Genomic DNA, 14810 nt, shown 5'->3' with positions numbered 1-14810 from the left:
CATACACTGAGGCTATATCCCATGCTAAAGGCTCAGAGCGATGTGCCGTCCAAAATCTGTAGCAGAATTGGTGGGCCAGCCCATAGTGATTTAATACTTCTTCTCCGCCTCTGCACATTAATTATTTATACGTTGTTCGTTCGTATATTTATATGCACATCTTCTTGTTGTTGACCTCGGGCATTCTCTCGCAAAGGTGCTTTACAGTACATATAGCAAAAGCCGGAGACAACTTCATTTCCCCATGCGCCACATCGCTTCATCGTTTTCCCCTTTTCCTCGTCTCTCGTCGAAGTTACTGCGATGCCCAGTTGCGGGATCTCCTTCTATCAAATCAGATATCAGATAACAATCCGTTTCATTTTTATCAATATTTAGGGTGCCTGTTGTGTGGGTCACCCTGAATGCTGACTTCTTAATTTATTTATGGCTCAGTCGCCTGCGCTTTGCGCCGTCTGGCCTGGAAGCTGGAAAAAAGGAACGCGAACTAAGTGCAGTCGGCCGTAAGGCCGTTGCTACTAGTAGGCTATCTATAGATTCCTTTTGTTTTCTTTCGATTTCGCCTAAACTGTCTTTCTTCGAGTTGGAAATTCCGACGTTGACAGCTTGATGGTCAGTGCATTCTTTCTACAGCCGAAGACATTGACTTCCCCTAACTAACGAACCTAGATTCAGGTGTCATACTGCGTGTACCATTACGATCAATTGCTGGCTGTACAACGCTCTTCACTTTGCAGGAACTGCTGCAGCTGCTTCAAGCCACAAGAAACATGGTAAGCCCAAAATAGAGTAGAGTCCCTGTTATCATTTTTGTCTTATCTCGACTCTTAACTAGTGTCTTCCCAGTTCGACGGCCGACAGCCTATAGTAGCGCAAATAAAACTCGCAGAATCTGACCAATAAGGCTTGTGAAAAGGGTGCCTGTCTACAGGACACAGTCTCTTTCCATCTTTTCAACTTCGTCCGAATTGCCCGATCCTGTTTTCTTCCTGTCGTTATTGTGACCGTTTCGATGGTGGAATGACGGGATATGGAACATAGAACACGGGAGGATGTCCTTCGCAGCAGCGACCCGTAATCAGATCGGCCTATTACAAAAAGTTGGTGATTTTTCGGGTAGAAAGAGCCGACAAAAATAAAAGAGGGCATAATGCGTACTAAATAATAGTATCCTGGACCATCAGCTTACTTTTTTATCACCTCAAAAGTCTGTGACTTTCATTCAGTGTTCTTTGCCTATTAACTCTACGGCCAAACTTCCATTATGGCGAAGGACCTATTCTCGGTCACCATCTTCTTCATAGTCTTCCGTGAGACGGTCGAAGCGGCCATCATCGTTTCGTAAGTCTTCTCTTCAGGTCTGGTCCTCAGGGAACGCGCTGACTGAGCAACGTTCTTGCGTAAAGGGTTTTGCTGTCCTTCGTGGAACAGCTTATGACTTCTGGAGGCCTCAGAAATGGTGATGCCCAAGTTGACCAGCTTTCAGAGGAGGAGGAAATAAAGAAAACGAAACGAATTCTTCGGCGAATGCGTATCCAAGTGAGTGTATTATTCCAACTATTCTTCCAAGTGACAAATCCTGAGACAGTTGTGTAGATTTGGGCGGGTACTTTGACCGGTTTCGTCATTGCCGTTGCTGTCGGCGCTGCTTTCATTGCTGGTGAGTCACTATTTATTTGGCGAAAGATCCAACTGCGCTGACGTTGACCATCGTAATAGTCGTAAGTCCAGGAAAAAACTATCCTTGTTTCTAGAAGTATGCCGTTAATATGTTCCATCTTGGTTCTCGTGCTGTAGTGGTATACTGTAAGTGCATCTAATTGGTGGGATCTCTAAGGGCTCGCTGGCTAATATTTTGCGACTTAATAGACTTTGACCGACTTGTGGTCCAATACAGAAGAATTATGGGAGGGTATTTTCAGTCTTATCGGTACGTAGTTGCGTCAATCTCCTCTTCGCATAACTGATAACGGGTCTGGTTCCATAGCTTGCATCATCATCTATGTCATGGGTCTCACCTTTTTGAAGATGGACCAATCTCGAGTTAAATGGCGTATCAAGCTTTCCGAAGCTTTCGCTCATCGTGCCGGCAAGGCCCTCTTCAGTTTCGGCGGTAACAAGGAAGATGGCGAGCCTGACAGGGCACTCACCCAGGAGGAGCTCGCCGAAGAGCAAGCCATGAAGAAGAAGGCTCGAAGTGGAAAGTATGCCATCTTCTTCCTGCCTTTCATCACTGTCGTGCGAGAGGGTTTGGAAGCTATTGTCTTCGTTGGTGGTGTAAGTTGAGGCCCTCCCCTTCCCATTATCTTGCTTTGGTGTGTTGAGAACGTCTGCCACTGACACTGTTCCGCAGGTTGCTTTAGGCCAAGATGGTGCCTCTATCCCCATTGCTGCGATTGTCGGCCTCATCGCCGGTATCTTCGTTGGTAAGCTAAATATGTTCATCATGTCATGGCTACTCGGCTCATCTATCCGATCAGGATGGTGTATCTACCGCACTGGCTCTACTCTTGCTCTTCACTGGTTCTTGATTGTTTCTACTTGCTTCTTGTTCCTCATCGGTTCGGGATTGTTCAGCGTAGGTGTCTGCTGCATTCTCGCCCTTGACAATCAGGACTAACCAAGAGGGTGTCTTTGCCATGCAGAAAGGTGTTTACGATTTTGAATACTACGTAAGTGTCCGCATACATCTATAATTTCTCGTTGCTCATCCTTCCCATTAGCGATTCTCTTCTGCTGTTGGTGGTGATGTTGCTGAGTCTGGTAACGGCCCTGGTTCATTCCAAGTTGCTGGTAACGTGTAAGCATGCTTAAATATTCCATTAGAGCCTATCATTGACAGATATCACCGTAGCTGGCATCTTGAGTACGGAAATCCTGAGCCCGGAGCTGTCGGCACCAACGGTGGTTGGCAGGTTTTCAACGCCATTTTGGGTAAGTTATCCAAAATAATTTGTTAATATCGGGTTCAGCATTGATCTTTCCCCATGCTAAGGTTGGAATAACACCGCTTCTCTCGGATCTATCCTCTCTTACTGTTTCTATTGGATTGCGGTCATTATTGGTTTGGCTATCATGAAGTGGTACGAAGGCCGTCTTACAATCTTTGGTGGAGGCTCTAAAGCCCATGGCCGTATCCAAGCAAGGGCTGAAATTAAGAGGGCGGCCGACGCCCAGGCGGCCGAGGGCCAAGCTTCAGAAGGATCTGAGAAGGACGAAGACGCTTCTGAGGAGGGCACCGCCCGCAACACAGCTCATCTCAATAAGAATAAGGATCCCGAGGACGCTCTCATTCCCATGACTAAGAATAGTCTTTAATTTGGGAGTCATGCTACATTGCTTTCGTAATGTGTTTCGTACAGATATGGTTTCGGTATTATATTGGTTGATTATTGATCGTATGCAGCCATAAGCAGATCATTTCCCTATCTTCCAACTTCCTTTATGGTCATAATGCCCCTTTTAGGGGCCCGGGACTGACCTTAAAGCAGATTCCTGCCGTAATGTTTATTACAACAATATCAGTGGTAATACATAGGGGTTCTAATCCCACTGGACAAATCCAGATCATGCCGCTGGCTGCTCCCACCAATTTTCGCCTCCAGCAACAGTCGACATTTCATCCCTGCCAGCCTTTCTGCGACTGCTTCCGTCCCCTCTCCCATTCCCATCCACTCTTTGCCCATTTCTCCTCACAATGACATCTAAACCGCTACTGATCCCTTTTCTCCCACCACCAGGGAATTGTTGGGGGCCACCGCCAATATCTCTCTTCTTCCTATTCTTGCTTTTGCTTTCTCCCCCAGTTTCTTCTCCATCCTCAACTTCTTTTTCATCATGCCCACGCTTTCCCAGGACATGCTTAAGTTTGTTGACGGAAGAAGTACTCCGGTATGCTTCTGTTTGACGCCAGACAGACCGCTCCCATTCTTTTTTATGAAGTCGGTATAGGGCCATGGTCACTCGTGCATCAACAAGCTAGTGGGAGGGGAGGTAAGGGGCTATAGAATAGGCGCAATGGAAATGGCTTACAGAACTATGGGCTCCGGTCTGAATCTGAATTCCAAGCAGTAATTCTGACAGTTTCTTCAAGCCTGGTCTCTTATTTTTGGCAATCTCTTGCAGGGGCTTATATCTTTGAGTGTCTCTAGTGAGGGGCCCAGGGTGAGTCAACATCAAGACCTGTTTTCTGTTGATCAGCTTTTCGCTTCTTTCCCTAGCAAGCATACATACCTTCAGATCATTATCTATAGCGTGCCCAATCAAGATCTTATCATGAAGCAAATCTGCCACCTGCTTATGTACCTCTTCAAACTGGGGTGCTCCCAACAAATCTGATTGCTTGACTCCAGAGATCCATGTACGGTAATCGGTAACTGGTTCACGGGGTTGCACAAAAGTATCCAGAATGACCGCGCCGTGATAATTAACAATGGATACTCGGGCGAGGGTATTTTCCATGCCGTTGGGGCCGATACCAACCATTTCACAATCGATAGCGAGGCTTGTCAACGATTAGCAAAAGAAATGGAAGGGTACTTGTTTTGACACGGCTCACTATTGTCCTGGCCTGAGCGATATACGTTAATAGATATACCATGCAATACGTACGGAAAAACGCTTACTCTCTTTGACTTTCTGACAAAAGGTGATTGCCCAGGACCATATGTCTCAGTTCATGCAATAAAGGAGAATCCGAAGATGCCTCTAAAACGATACATGGTTCATTGGAGCTGACTTTCCCTTTCCTCAACTGGCTTATAGAAGGTGATGGCAGTCGTTCGCTTATACCCAGAAAACCAAATCAGCAAAGACTCCAGTCAATCCAATGAGGACCTGAAGGCTTACGATACAGTCATCTTGGTCGTGGAAGCAATCTCGACTCGTCCCATGTATTGCCCGACCCCCTGAGAATGCTTTCTTTTGCGCTGTGTCCTGGAGGAACTGCTGAGTCTGCGCGATGGACTTTGAGAGCTCCGCAAATTGGGCGCTTTGGAATTTGACAAATCTTTGCCCTTGGTAATAGTGGGCAATGTCTTTATTGTAACTGTCAATATATGTATATCCTGGGCATGACAAGGAAAACGCTTCATACGTACACTCTGTAGCTGAAGCCAGTTAGAGCTCGCGACGGTTTGCCCCGAAGCTTTCTTCTAAATTATTATTAGTCAAATCTGGCTCAAGTGTCCTGATCGTGCTTACCTTGTCCATCTTGAGAGGTTACGTGTTGTTTTCAACTGCTGAATTACACAGCTGTATATAGATTACAGACGACAGGCTGGACGACAACCGAAATCTCACTCATCACAGGCAAAAGTCAATCAATAATTATTCCTCCTCCACTATGCAATGAAGTCACGTGATTATAACCTTGTTTTCTACCGGCGAAAACTGGCTATGGCATGATGGTTTATACAACTTCTACGACGATGTAATAATGGTTGATACATATAACAACTTCCAATGCCGTCTTCTGTGGTTACATCGGCACATAAAAGCCGCCATAGACTACACTCCTTGTTACATCCCTTCCCTTCGAATCTTCATGACACGCCCACCACTACCACGAACAAATGAGTCCTTCATTATTAATGATCCAGCCCTTATCGCCAGCTATTATATAATTTCTATTCAGCTGTATCATTCAACCATGACATTGGACCCTCATCATTATGTATGCGCCGTTTTATTCCGTTAATGCAAAACACCTTGAACTGAAACATCTTGATTGACAGCTGATATGCTGCACATTTAATAGCGCGATTTTATTAGAGGACAAAAGTTTGGTTGTCTGAAAGTTACACGCCCATAGCGAATGGAGTTCGCGTTTGAAGAACCATCCAAAGCGAGTGGAACGACACATTCAAGGTGAGTCCGATCAAGTGACAAGATGGCCAGATGTTGTGAACAATAATGAGTGTTGGTGATAAGCTGAAGGAGGTTTTGAGCTTGAGAAGGTTAAAGAGGTCGGTTCAAGCTGAATAGGTCGTGAATGGATGTCGATGCAATCCCAGGTAGCTTCTTCGACAAAGATGCGCATTTCGAAACTATCCTTCCATAGATGAGCATCTTGTCCTCCAGTTTGCATACGTTTCTTTTTGGTGATCCGTACGTCCTTAAGATGCAGCATAGTCCCGGAACATAACAATTCTTCAATTTCACTGCATCACCATATAATCCTCATCTAGTGAGCGTTCTGCTTGGCTTTGGAAGCAGCTATTAATTGCGTCAATTATCGGTGCAGGTGACATTCAGGCTTTCAATTCATGTTCAGCTTACCAAAGGGGTTCTTCGGGTCTTTAAGGGCGTCAGGGGCTGCATAGACGCTCATCAGCTCCACTTTCAACAGCGTTAAAAAAGGACACATACTGCTGACGGCCTTCTCCTGGACAGCCCAGACACCGGCTGTGGTGATGACAGCGGAAACCATGAAGGGCCAAAGAGGCTTAACGATCTATATAATAGCAGCATAACGCATCAGCATCCTATTCTCTTGCTTTTCAGGTATTGTAGAGTCAACAAGATGGGAAACAAGGGCGTCGGAGGATACGGCCGAAGGGATGGGCGGAGAAAACATACAGGAGTGGGCCAAGCGCGGAGACCGAACATGTTTATTTTATCTGCTTTGTGGTTAGCGATGAGGGGTTGTTTGTGGTGAATGTGGCTCACGAGATGTGGGTGCGAGGATAGCAGTTGAGGTATCTTTGTATGGATCACAGCCGACAGTTGGCACTCCGCCAGGACGCAGGGCAGACGAAGTTCGGAAATACGCGGCCATTACGTTCCCTACTGAGTGTGGCGCTTTCATCACCTCACCTCGCGTCGTCTTCTTTGATGTTTCAAAAAAAAAATATGCATGGGCGAGATGAAAGCGAACTCAAGCTTTAAATACATGCATATAAATATTTAAGGACCCGCAACAAAAGGATGCAACAGGGCATCCCTCGGAGTCAATCTTTTAGCAGGGTCCAACTGCAAACATTTGTCTAATAGATCTACCAGACTCAGAAGCTGCTTCAACTCATCATCTTTCATCTTCAACTGAACAGATGACGAGGGGACAAGACGGGACCGAAGATCTTTTGAAGCCGAGTTGATTACCATTGTCTTGGCGACGTCCTGAAGCCTACATGAGCATCCTTTTCATGACGCCCCGTAGAAGGATTCAAACTTACCTGCCCTGTTATCTTATCCTTCTCTATACTGATGAAGTTCAACGATTCATCGAAGTGCATTGTACCGAAAGATGCCTTCTTTATCATTCGATGGTTGATCTTACCCTTAAGCTCCATCATGAGTAACAACATATGGTTGTTGGACCTGCCGGGAAAGAGGATCTTGCCGGTGTAAAGCTCGTATAGGGTACAGCCGATGGACCACATGTCAATCGCTGTGTCATAGGGAAGACCAAGAACTGTTTGATTTTAGTATTTCGAAGAGACTTTAATGAACAAATAGTACACACTAATTTCAGGGGCACGGTAAAATCGGGAGACGAGATAAGGGGTGATCTCTCCTTCCGTAATCTCAGCTGCAGAACCTAAATCGCAGACTTTCAATGTTGTCTTGTTTTCCGTTACCTAAAACTTCCATTAGAATCTCGCTGAGCTCCAACCAGTATCAGTACTCACCAAGATGTTATCAGGCTTCACATCAGCATGAACAATCCCACATTTACGCATAAGCGATAAAGCAAGGAACATTTGATGTGCGTATGCGCGAACCGCACGCATGTTGAGACCGACGTCTTTGCCAAAGCGCTTGATTACGTCTCGCAAATTCATGCTAACGTAGAGTTAGTACTTCATCGGTATATGACATAGAGAAATGGCTTTACCTGAGACTCTCGGTGACGATACAGAGATGCCCTCGATGCTCAAATGTGCGTTCGAGACGGAGGATATGCTTCTTATCATCAGGGTCGGCGTCATTGAGTTTTTGGAGGATTTGGGCTTCTTTTCGTCCAGATACGTACCTATTTATTCATTAGCTTCATGGTAGTGCAGACACGGAGAGATACTCACATGCTCTCTTGACTCCTAACAACTTTGATAGCCACCTCCTTCCCCACCACATCCTGCCTCCTCTCCTGTCCAAAGGCCTTCAGAACTTTGGCCTTCACTACCGCCGAGAACATTCCTTTGCCGAGGGTGATTGTCACCTGATATCTCCCGTTGTCCAAAATCTCTCCTGGAGTAATCCTGTAGTACCCATCCGAGTCATCAACATTATCCACAACTTCCGGAGCAATTGTGCTGGCGGGTTTCTTAATAATATCCTGTTTAGCCCCTTCCCCACCATTTTTCAATCGTCGTACGACAACCTTCTTCATCTTTTTTTCTTTTTCTTCGCCCCCAAAGGCTGCAAACATATCAAATTCGTCGTCTTCATCATCTTCTACCTCGATCTCCACTTCTTCATACTCGTTCTCATTTGGCTTATCATCATCCACAAGAACGGGCTCACCAACGCCCTCGGCAATCTCCTTGGCTTGAGAGTTGATTGTCTCCAAATCCTTCTGACGCTTGGAATGATCAACTAAACCTTCGCGCGAGGGGTCATAGTCAGCAGCTGAAACCATCATGTCCGCGCCCACACCCTCGACCTTGGTCTCTGTAGGAACGGCGACATCCTCAGTTGTAGATGCTTGCTTGGAGAGGTCGAAGTCTCGGCCCAGAGGGGTAGAAGCAAGAGAAGGCTCGTGGGTAGCCATCGGAGTTGGGTTGGAAGAGCTTGTACTGAGCTGTTTCAGAAGTGGCGTAGCACCTTTACCAAGAAAGTCAACAGGGTTGGCAAAATGATCCGACAGATAACACTCACCGGTGCCAGTCGTTCTGCCGCTTTGCATCCCAGTTTGCCAGCCTGTCCTCGTACCCCCACTCGTGACGCTCTCCATCCCAGATCCACCAGTTACATTATTTACGGCTGTCTTGGGACTGACAGGGACAGAGGCCTTACCACCTGTAGTCTTGAATTTCGCCATAATCTCTTCTCGCTTCCTCTTACGTTCTTCAAGCAGCTTAGCGGGATCTTGCTCCTCTTCAACAACAATAGGCTCTGGATCGGCAGGACGATTCGTTGCTTTAGACTGGGCGGAATCGATTTCAGGTTCTTCAGGTTCAGCGTCAAAGAAACGACTCATTGACGATTTCTGATGACCTTCGATTCGTGCGGGGCTCCTTGGGGAAGACTTAGAGCCAGGCGATGGAGCTGTCAGTCGACCCTTTGGAATCCCTTGCGGCGAGCTTAATGGTCTCGATGATGCCCTTTGGGTAAGTCTAGATGGCGGGGGGCTGAGCGGCCGCGAAGATCCTATTGGGCCAGATTGAGTTGTCGGAGGTGACCTACGGGACCTATGTATCGATGAGCATCTCAATGTTCCTCAGGAAGGGACAAAAACGCACTCGGATCTCTCTCTCTCCTTGTATTTTACGTCTTGCCTGTAATCATTGCGATCGTCCCTGTGACGATCACTTCGGTCACCATATCGTCGAGAATAATCTCCCTTCACGGGCTCACGTTCACGATAGTCCTTTCGATCCCTTTGACCAGAGCGATGCTCGCCATTTCCCTGTCTTCTCCCATTGTGTCTTTCACCACGCCTGTCATCGTAATATCCCCGTCTGCCTCCGTACTGTCGTTCTCTATCGTAGTTCCGCTCAGAATCTCTCGGCCTCTCTCGGTCCCGTTCTCTCTCACGACCATGCTCTCTCCTAGGTGAATCATCCAGGAAAGCCTCTCGCCAGTCCCTTGGCTTCTTCCTATCACCTCCTTGGGATTTATCGCTCCTTCCGCTTGCCGGAAAGTCGTCGTCGTGATAATGGCGTTTGATACCTGAAGACATTGGCAAAGGCAAATAGGAGCAAGTGTGAGAACTCGTTTCTTTTTTAGATATGAGAGGTGTTACTAGTTGTTCCGCTGTGCAACCTTCGTGGCAGATTGTTGTGGATGTAGGTCGGATCGTAAATAGAATCGTGAAGTTGAACGTATATGCAAATGGAAGATGTACCGATCTCTTCATTCGCCACATGCAGAAGTTGCCATTGGGCGGAGATGGAGGCGGAGATAAAAGAATATCCGTTCTTGTTTACGCCAATTCGGCCCACCGTTAACTCTTTCCTTTCGGGGTATATTCCACTAAAGCACATACGAAACAAAATGCCAGCAGACATACCTCCAGATGCCAAGATAAAAATGGCGAACGATTTGAGGAAGGCCATCAGAGAGCTCAGAGATAGGGGTCTTATGGTCGCTGCAAAGTGGTATGTATCTGCTCTCCATAGGTTGCTCAACAGCTGACCAAATCTTACAGGGCTTCTGAATTGCTCATGTCCTTACCGAAAGAATATCGATCTACATCGAACCTAGTATTCAGCCCACCACCCCAAATTTCTTCCTTACCGCCACGCTCACCGCCAGGTCACGCCCGTCCGTCCATAGGAGACTTCCTACCCTCACCGGGTCCGGGCGCTTTCGCTCAGGCAGGACCGAGCCGTGGACGTACAATGCACGGTATAGAAATCGAGGAGGAAGAGAATATCATTGAGGAGGACGAGTTTCAGTTGGCCAGGGGATATTTTGATCTGAAGGAATACGACCGGGTAGCATGGGTTCTGAGAGACGCGCAGGGAAGTCGTGCGAAATTCTTGAGATATTACTCAATGTATCTTGTGAGTTACATTGTCGTAATGAACTGAATCGTTAAAATTTCCTAGTCTGCAGATAGGAAAGCACAGGAATCTCTGCCGCATTTTCTCGATACCAAAGAAGAACGCCTTGCATTCTACCCCGCCCTCTCTGCTCTTTTATCAGAGCTCAAAAAAGAGAGCGATCCGTACTTGATCTATCTTCGCGGACTATGTTATATGCGTCTGGACAGACGCCCTCCAGCGATTAAATGCTTTATGGACAGCGTAAAGCTTAAACCTTATAACTGGAGTGCATGGAGCCAGATGGCACAATTGGTGTCCTCAGCGGACATGGTAGGTTGAGTACGGAAGGTCGCAAAGGGTGCAGCTCATTATCTTGCAGTTTATCTCACTAAAAGAGGAGCTACCCTCGACTCCAATGCTTACCTTTTTCGCTATCAATTGCATGCTCGACCTTCACACTGCTACGGACCTCGTCATGAACATGATTAAGGAGCTACTGGAGATTTTCCCTTCTAGCGTCCATCTCAAAGCCCAACGCGCGCTGGTGTATTACCATATGCGAGGTGAGTGGCTCCTTTTCCATATTTGATCATTCGTTGATATAATGCAGATTTCGAAACCGCCGAAGAAGAATTTGATGCTGTCCAACATCTGGATCCGTTCAGAATGGAAGAAGTTGACATCTACTCCAATATGCTGTATGTAATGAACAAGCAGGCCAAGCTTGGGAAGCTGGCACATGAGTATGCAGAGATAGATAGGAATAGAGCTGAAGTGTGCTGCTTAATTGGTAAGGCTCGCTGTCTGTCATACTGTGAAATCCCACTGAAAAGCGATAGGTAACTACTATTCGTCAAGATCTGATCATACTAAGGCAATCACCTATTTTAAACGCTCTCTCATGCTCAACCGAGAATATCTCCCCGCTTGGACCCTTATGGGGCACGAATTTGTTGAACTCAAAAACTCACACGCCGCTATTGAAGCTTACCGAAAGGCTATTGGTGCGTCATTCCTGTGTTTGTGAGGTTCTACCGCTTATCTCATGTGATTTAGATGTCAACGCAAAAGACTATCGAGCATGGTACGGTCTTGGCCAAGCATACGAATTACTTGATATGCCCATATACGCCATTGAGTACTATAATCAAGCAACATCACTCCGTCCGTACGACTGCCGAATGTGGACCGCTCTCGCAACTGTATATGAAAATCTCCATCGCCTTCCTGACGCCATCCTTGCGCACACCCGCGCTCTCCTGGGAGCTGACAGGGTCCAGACAATGACTATCCTTCTCAAATTGGCTTCTTTGCATACAACGCTGGACGAGATAGACAAAGCGGTCGGGTATCACCGAAAAGTGGTGGCACTAGGCGAGAAGAGTGGATTGGAGGTGGCAGAGATGGCTGGAAGTTATTTGGCTGTAGCAGAGTGGGAGATGAGAGGGGTTATGCAGCTTCAACAGAGGGAAGCGAGAGAAGGCAAAAGGTTAGACTGGACAAACGGGGATGGGGACGAAAGTATGGATGCTGAAGGGGTGTTGAAAGAGGCTGACTTAGCCATCGCGGCGCAGTATCTGGAGAGGGTGGCTCAAACAAATGCGCCGCAGAGGGATAGAGCAGAAGGGCTGTTGAGAAGTCTGAGGGTATACGAAATGAGGGCGGTGGCGGCCATTTAACGCTTTTATACACGCTATTTACGAATAATGAGGGCATTAATTATCATATAACGATATGCTGCATAGTAATGACTATAGATTATCACAACAGTGACCGATCAAGGCCATTCGTTCGTGAGCTCTCCCGCGCCAGCAGGTATCGAGCCGGTCCCACAATGAGGCATCACTTCCTAAACCCAAAATAAAAGGACAAATAGTTACAATTCCGTCGAGAGCCTGCTCTCCGTTGGGCACCGACACCTTTAATCGATGCTGATCCTTCGCTGTGCCAAGGACATTTCCTGTCCCTTTTCTTCAGAAACTTCACTATCATTTGACCAGAAACCCAACACTCCTCCAAACATTTTCGCACGAGGCTTGGCCAGCACTTCATCAGAACCTCTTGTCAGCCATTGCATAATGACGAGATGGATGAAATACTCACAAGCCTGTTTCAATCCCTTTCCAAAATTGATCCAGACCATCACACCCCACACCCCACAAGCGGCGAGTAGTACCAGACTGAACATATCGAAAATCGTTAAGGACTTTTCAAGGTTGACATAAGTTGTTGAGACTTGTTGCCAGATGCGAACGAGTTTGAAAATGAAGTAGGCACATCCTCCCCAAAGACCAACCATGAATGCAGCCTAAAAAGAAGGATCAACGCTCAAGTCGCAGCATATTCGATTTGATTGAACGCACCATGAAGTACATGTTTTCGTACTTGGCTGCAAACCGACCGATAACGAGGAAGATAATTAAAAGAGGGAACGCAACCCATGTAATGATGTATTCCGCATCCGTCGGGTTAAGGACCAACCAGATAAACTGGATGCCAAAACCAGCACAGAAAAAGGCGCTAAAATAGCAGATACATTCAAAGACCTGGAATTTAAAGTAGTATTCCCGGATCATGAGATCTGCGCCAAGGAACCGGTATCGTTGCCAGCTGCCAAAACCGTCAGTATCATGCAGCTCGGTTCTTAAAGGAACGTAATCTCACCCGAATTCTCTTCTTAAGAGCACAGAGAGTGTCAATAAAGCTAAACACGAAACTCCAATGATCACGATTATCAATGCAGTCAAGATGTTGAGCGGAATCGTCATTAACGTCGTATTAGTTCCGCGCGTGAGTCCATCAGCGAGGTTGCTCCCCAAGACTTTGCGAAGCTCATAGATCTGAATGACAGCGTATCCAAGGAAAGCGAAGTTGAAGATTGTGAGGGCAAAGACTTGGATGGTGTTTTTGGTGCGAATAGCGATGACAGTGAGGACAAACTGCCATAAGCTATAATTAATTAGTCACTAGATTATATACTTCGACTCGATTCAAACCCACTGGGCAAGACCAAAAATGATCAGATAGATTGGCAAACGGCGCTTGTTCTCCAATTCGACCTCGGTAGAGCTATTCGATTTCACTTCTTCATTGAACCGGTATAAAATGTTGCCCTCGATGCAGAGGTCAACGACCGTCTCGAAGATGATAATTGTCAAAAGCAACCTCGTGTATAGTGTGGACGGGAAGATCTACTGATCGTCAGTAAAGTGTTCAAGTCTACGAAGAAAGGCTTACTCTATTCCACCACCTCTTCTTGGCTATTGGCGCTGCAACGGGCCCGTCCTTATTTATATCCTGTAGCGCACTAATCCTCTTCTCGGAAATATCCGTGGTCACCGATACCCTATTTTCTTGTTCTCCAAAGTGATCGCCTATTGTTGTTTGTGGTCGAGGTGACATGTGCATCTGCATGCCTGGCGAACGAGAAGGTATAGGTGGTGATTGAAGCATACCTTCGTCTGAAGTAGATTGCGTCATATCCTCGCCGTATTGCGTTTGGGATGAGAAAGAGTAAGGTATAGAGGAGTACGTTGAGAGAGGGTTGTGTGTGGAAGGGAGATAGACGTCGTCTGACGGTGATGGCTACGAAGCAAAGGATCTTAATTGCGATCACTTCGAGACTGAAGGAGAAACTAACTCACCATAGGTTCGTGAAGCTTTAGCGCTCCTCGCTGCTCTTTCTCTACTGGTCGGTAGTTTGGTGACGCCGCACTGGTGCTCGCATTAGCAGCCACCGTAGCTGCTGCAGCTGCTGCTGAACTTAATGCTTGTCGGCTGCTTTCGGCGTAGCTATACCCGTAGGCCGTCTCTATATCCCTTTCTCCATGGTCATAAAAGTAATCTGTGACGGTAAATCGCTCTTTGCCTTTTGAGTAGGACATGATGATTTTGAGATAGTCGTACGGATGTCAAGTAGTGTGTTGAAGTTGAAGTTGGGCGAGAGTGAACACGGTTGGCCGGCAACTGTGTTTTGTGATCGGTAGCAGACGTAGAAAAGAGTGATTAGATGGGCTGTTCGGCGGATATAAGTGTTATAGATAGAAACTGATGTATGGACAGACAGAGCTGGAATTGGAAAGAATGAAAATGACAAACATTTCGTTGTCGTCTGCTTGTCAGCTCGTTATTGTCGCTTTCCTTGCCCAGCGCTCACAA

At 46.7% G+C, this 14810-nt stretch overlaps 6 protein-coding genes; 2 read left to right on the top strand and 4 right to left on the bottom strand.

Annotated features, from left to right (window-relative positions):
* The first annotated feature begins 600 nt into the window (after positions 1-600).
* Positions 601-4616, top strand: CNAG_02959 (high-affinity iron transporter). XM_012192442.1 has 15 exons: positions 601-612; positions 670-773; positions 836-1341; positions 1407-1539; positions 1597-1660; positions 1727-1728; positions 1798-1806; positions 1870-1930; positions 1988-2277; positions 2354-2426; positions 2481-2578; positions 2646-2672; positions 2724-2800; positions 2855-2934; positions 2996-4616. The coding sequence occupies exons 3-15, from the start codon at positions 1265-1267 to the stop codon at positions 3316-3318; spliced, it is 1314 nt and encodes a 437-aa protein (XP_012047832.1). The 5' UTR covers positions 601-612; positions 670-773; positions 836-1264; the 3' UTR covers positions 3319-4616.
* Positions 3514-5284, bottom strand: CNAG_02960 (RNA exonuclease 4). The gene is made up of 8 exons (XM_012192441.1): positions 5203-5284; positions 5100-5153; positions 4849-5036; positions 4626-4784; positions 4559-4570; positions 4234-4504; positions 4033-4182; positions 3514-3978 (listed from the first exon to the last, which is right to left on the bottom strand). Exons 1-8 carry the CDS (start codon positions 5209-5211, stop codon positions 3568-3570), a joined length of 1254 nt encoding a protein of 417 aa, XP_012047831.1. The 5' UTR covers positions 5212-5284; the 3' UTR covers positions 3514-3567.
* Positions 5285-6018: 734 nt separating this feature from the next.
* CNAG_02961 (F-type H -transporting ATPase subunit J) lies at positions 6019-6706 on the bottom strand. XM_012192857.1 has 5 exons: positions 6670-6706; positions 6580-6620; positions 6370-6454; positions 6280-6315; positions 6019-6216 (listed from the first exon to the last, which is right to left on the bottom strand). The coding sequence occupies exons 2-5, from the start codon at positions 6607-6609 to the stop codon at positions 6185-6187; spliced, it is 183 nt and encodes a 60-aa protein (XP_012048247.1). The 5' UTR covers positions 6610-6620; positions 6670-6706; the 3' UTR covers positions 6019-6184.
* A 153-nt stretch (positions 6707-6859) lies between these two features.
* On the bottom strand, positions 6860-9991 carry CNAG_02962 (CMGC/DYRK/PRP4 protein kinase). XM_012192440.1 has 8 exons: positions 9405-9991; positions 8821-9353; positions 8025-8766; positions 7838-7975; positions 7632-7785; positions 7466-7580; positions 7176-7414; positions 6860-7119 (listed from the first exon to the last, which is right to left on the bottom strand). Exons 1-8 carry the CDS (start codon positions 9842-9844, stop codon positions 6907-6909), a joined length of 2574 nt encoding a protein of 857 aa, XP_012047830.1. The 5' UTR covers positions 9845-9991; the 3' UTR covers positions 6860-6906.
* Positions 9992-10119: 128 nt separating this feature from the next.
* CNAG_02963 (anaphase-promoting complex subunit 8) lies at positions 10120-12419 on the top strand. XM_012192858.1 has 7 exons: positions 10120-10262; positions 10313-10670; positions 10716-10982; positions 11032-11215; positions 11263-11442; positions 11492-11656; positions 11709-12419. The coding sequence occupies exons 1-7, from the start codon at positions 10159-10161 to the stop codon at positions 12329-12331; spliced, it is 1881 nt and encodes a 626-aa protein (XP_012048248.1). The 5' UTR covers positions 10120-10158; the 3' UTR covers positions 12332-12419.
* Positions 12364-14800, bottom strand: CNAG_02964 (hypothetical protein). XM_012192859.1 has 7 exons: positions 14297-14800; positions 13890-14237; positions 13653-13843; positions 13317-13601; positions 13016-13262; positions 12756-12960; positions 12364-12698 (listed from the first exon to the last, which is right to left on the bottom strand). Exons 1-7 carry the CDS (start codon positions 14534-14536, stop codon positions 12574-12576), a joined length of 1641 nt encoding a protein of 546 aa, XP_012048249.1. The 5' UTR covers positions 14537-14800; the 3' UTR covers positions 12364-12573.
* Positions 14801-14810: the final 10 nt, after the last annotated feature.

The sequence above is a fragment of the Cryptococcus neoformans genome, chromosome 3 (assembly GCF_000149245.1).
Source record: "Cryptococcus neoformans var. grubii H99 chromosome 3, complete sequence".
In the NCBI taxonomy this organism is placed as follows: Eukaryota; Fungi; Basidiomycota; class Tremellomycetes; order Tremellales; family Cryptococcaceae; genus Cryptococcus; species Cryptococcus neoformans.
The sequence above is the reverse complement of the archived record's forward strand: the minus strand, read 5'-3'. Positions and strand labels throughout refer to the sequence as shown.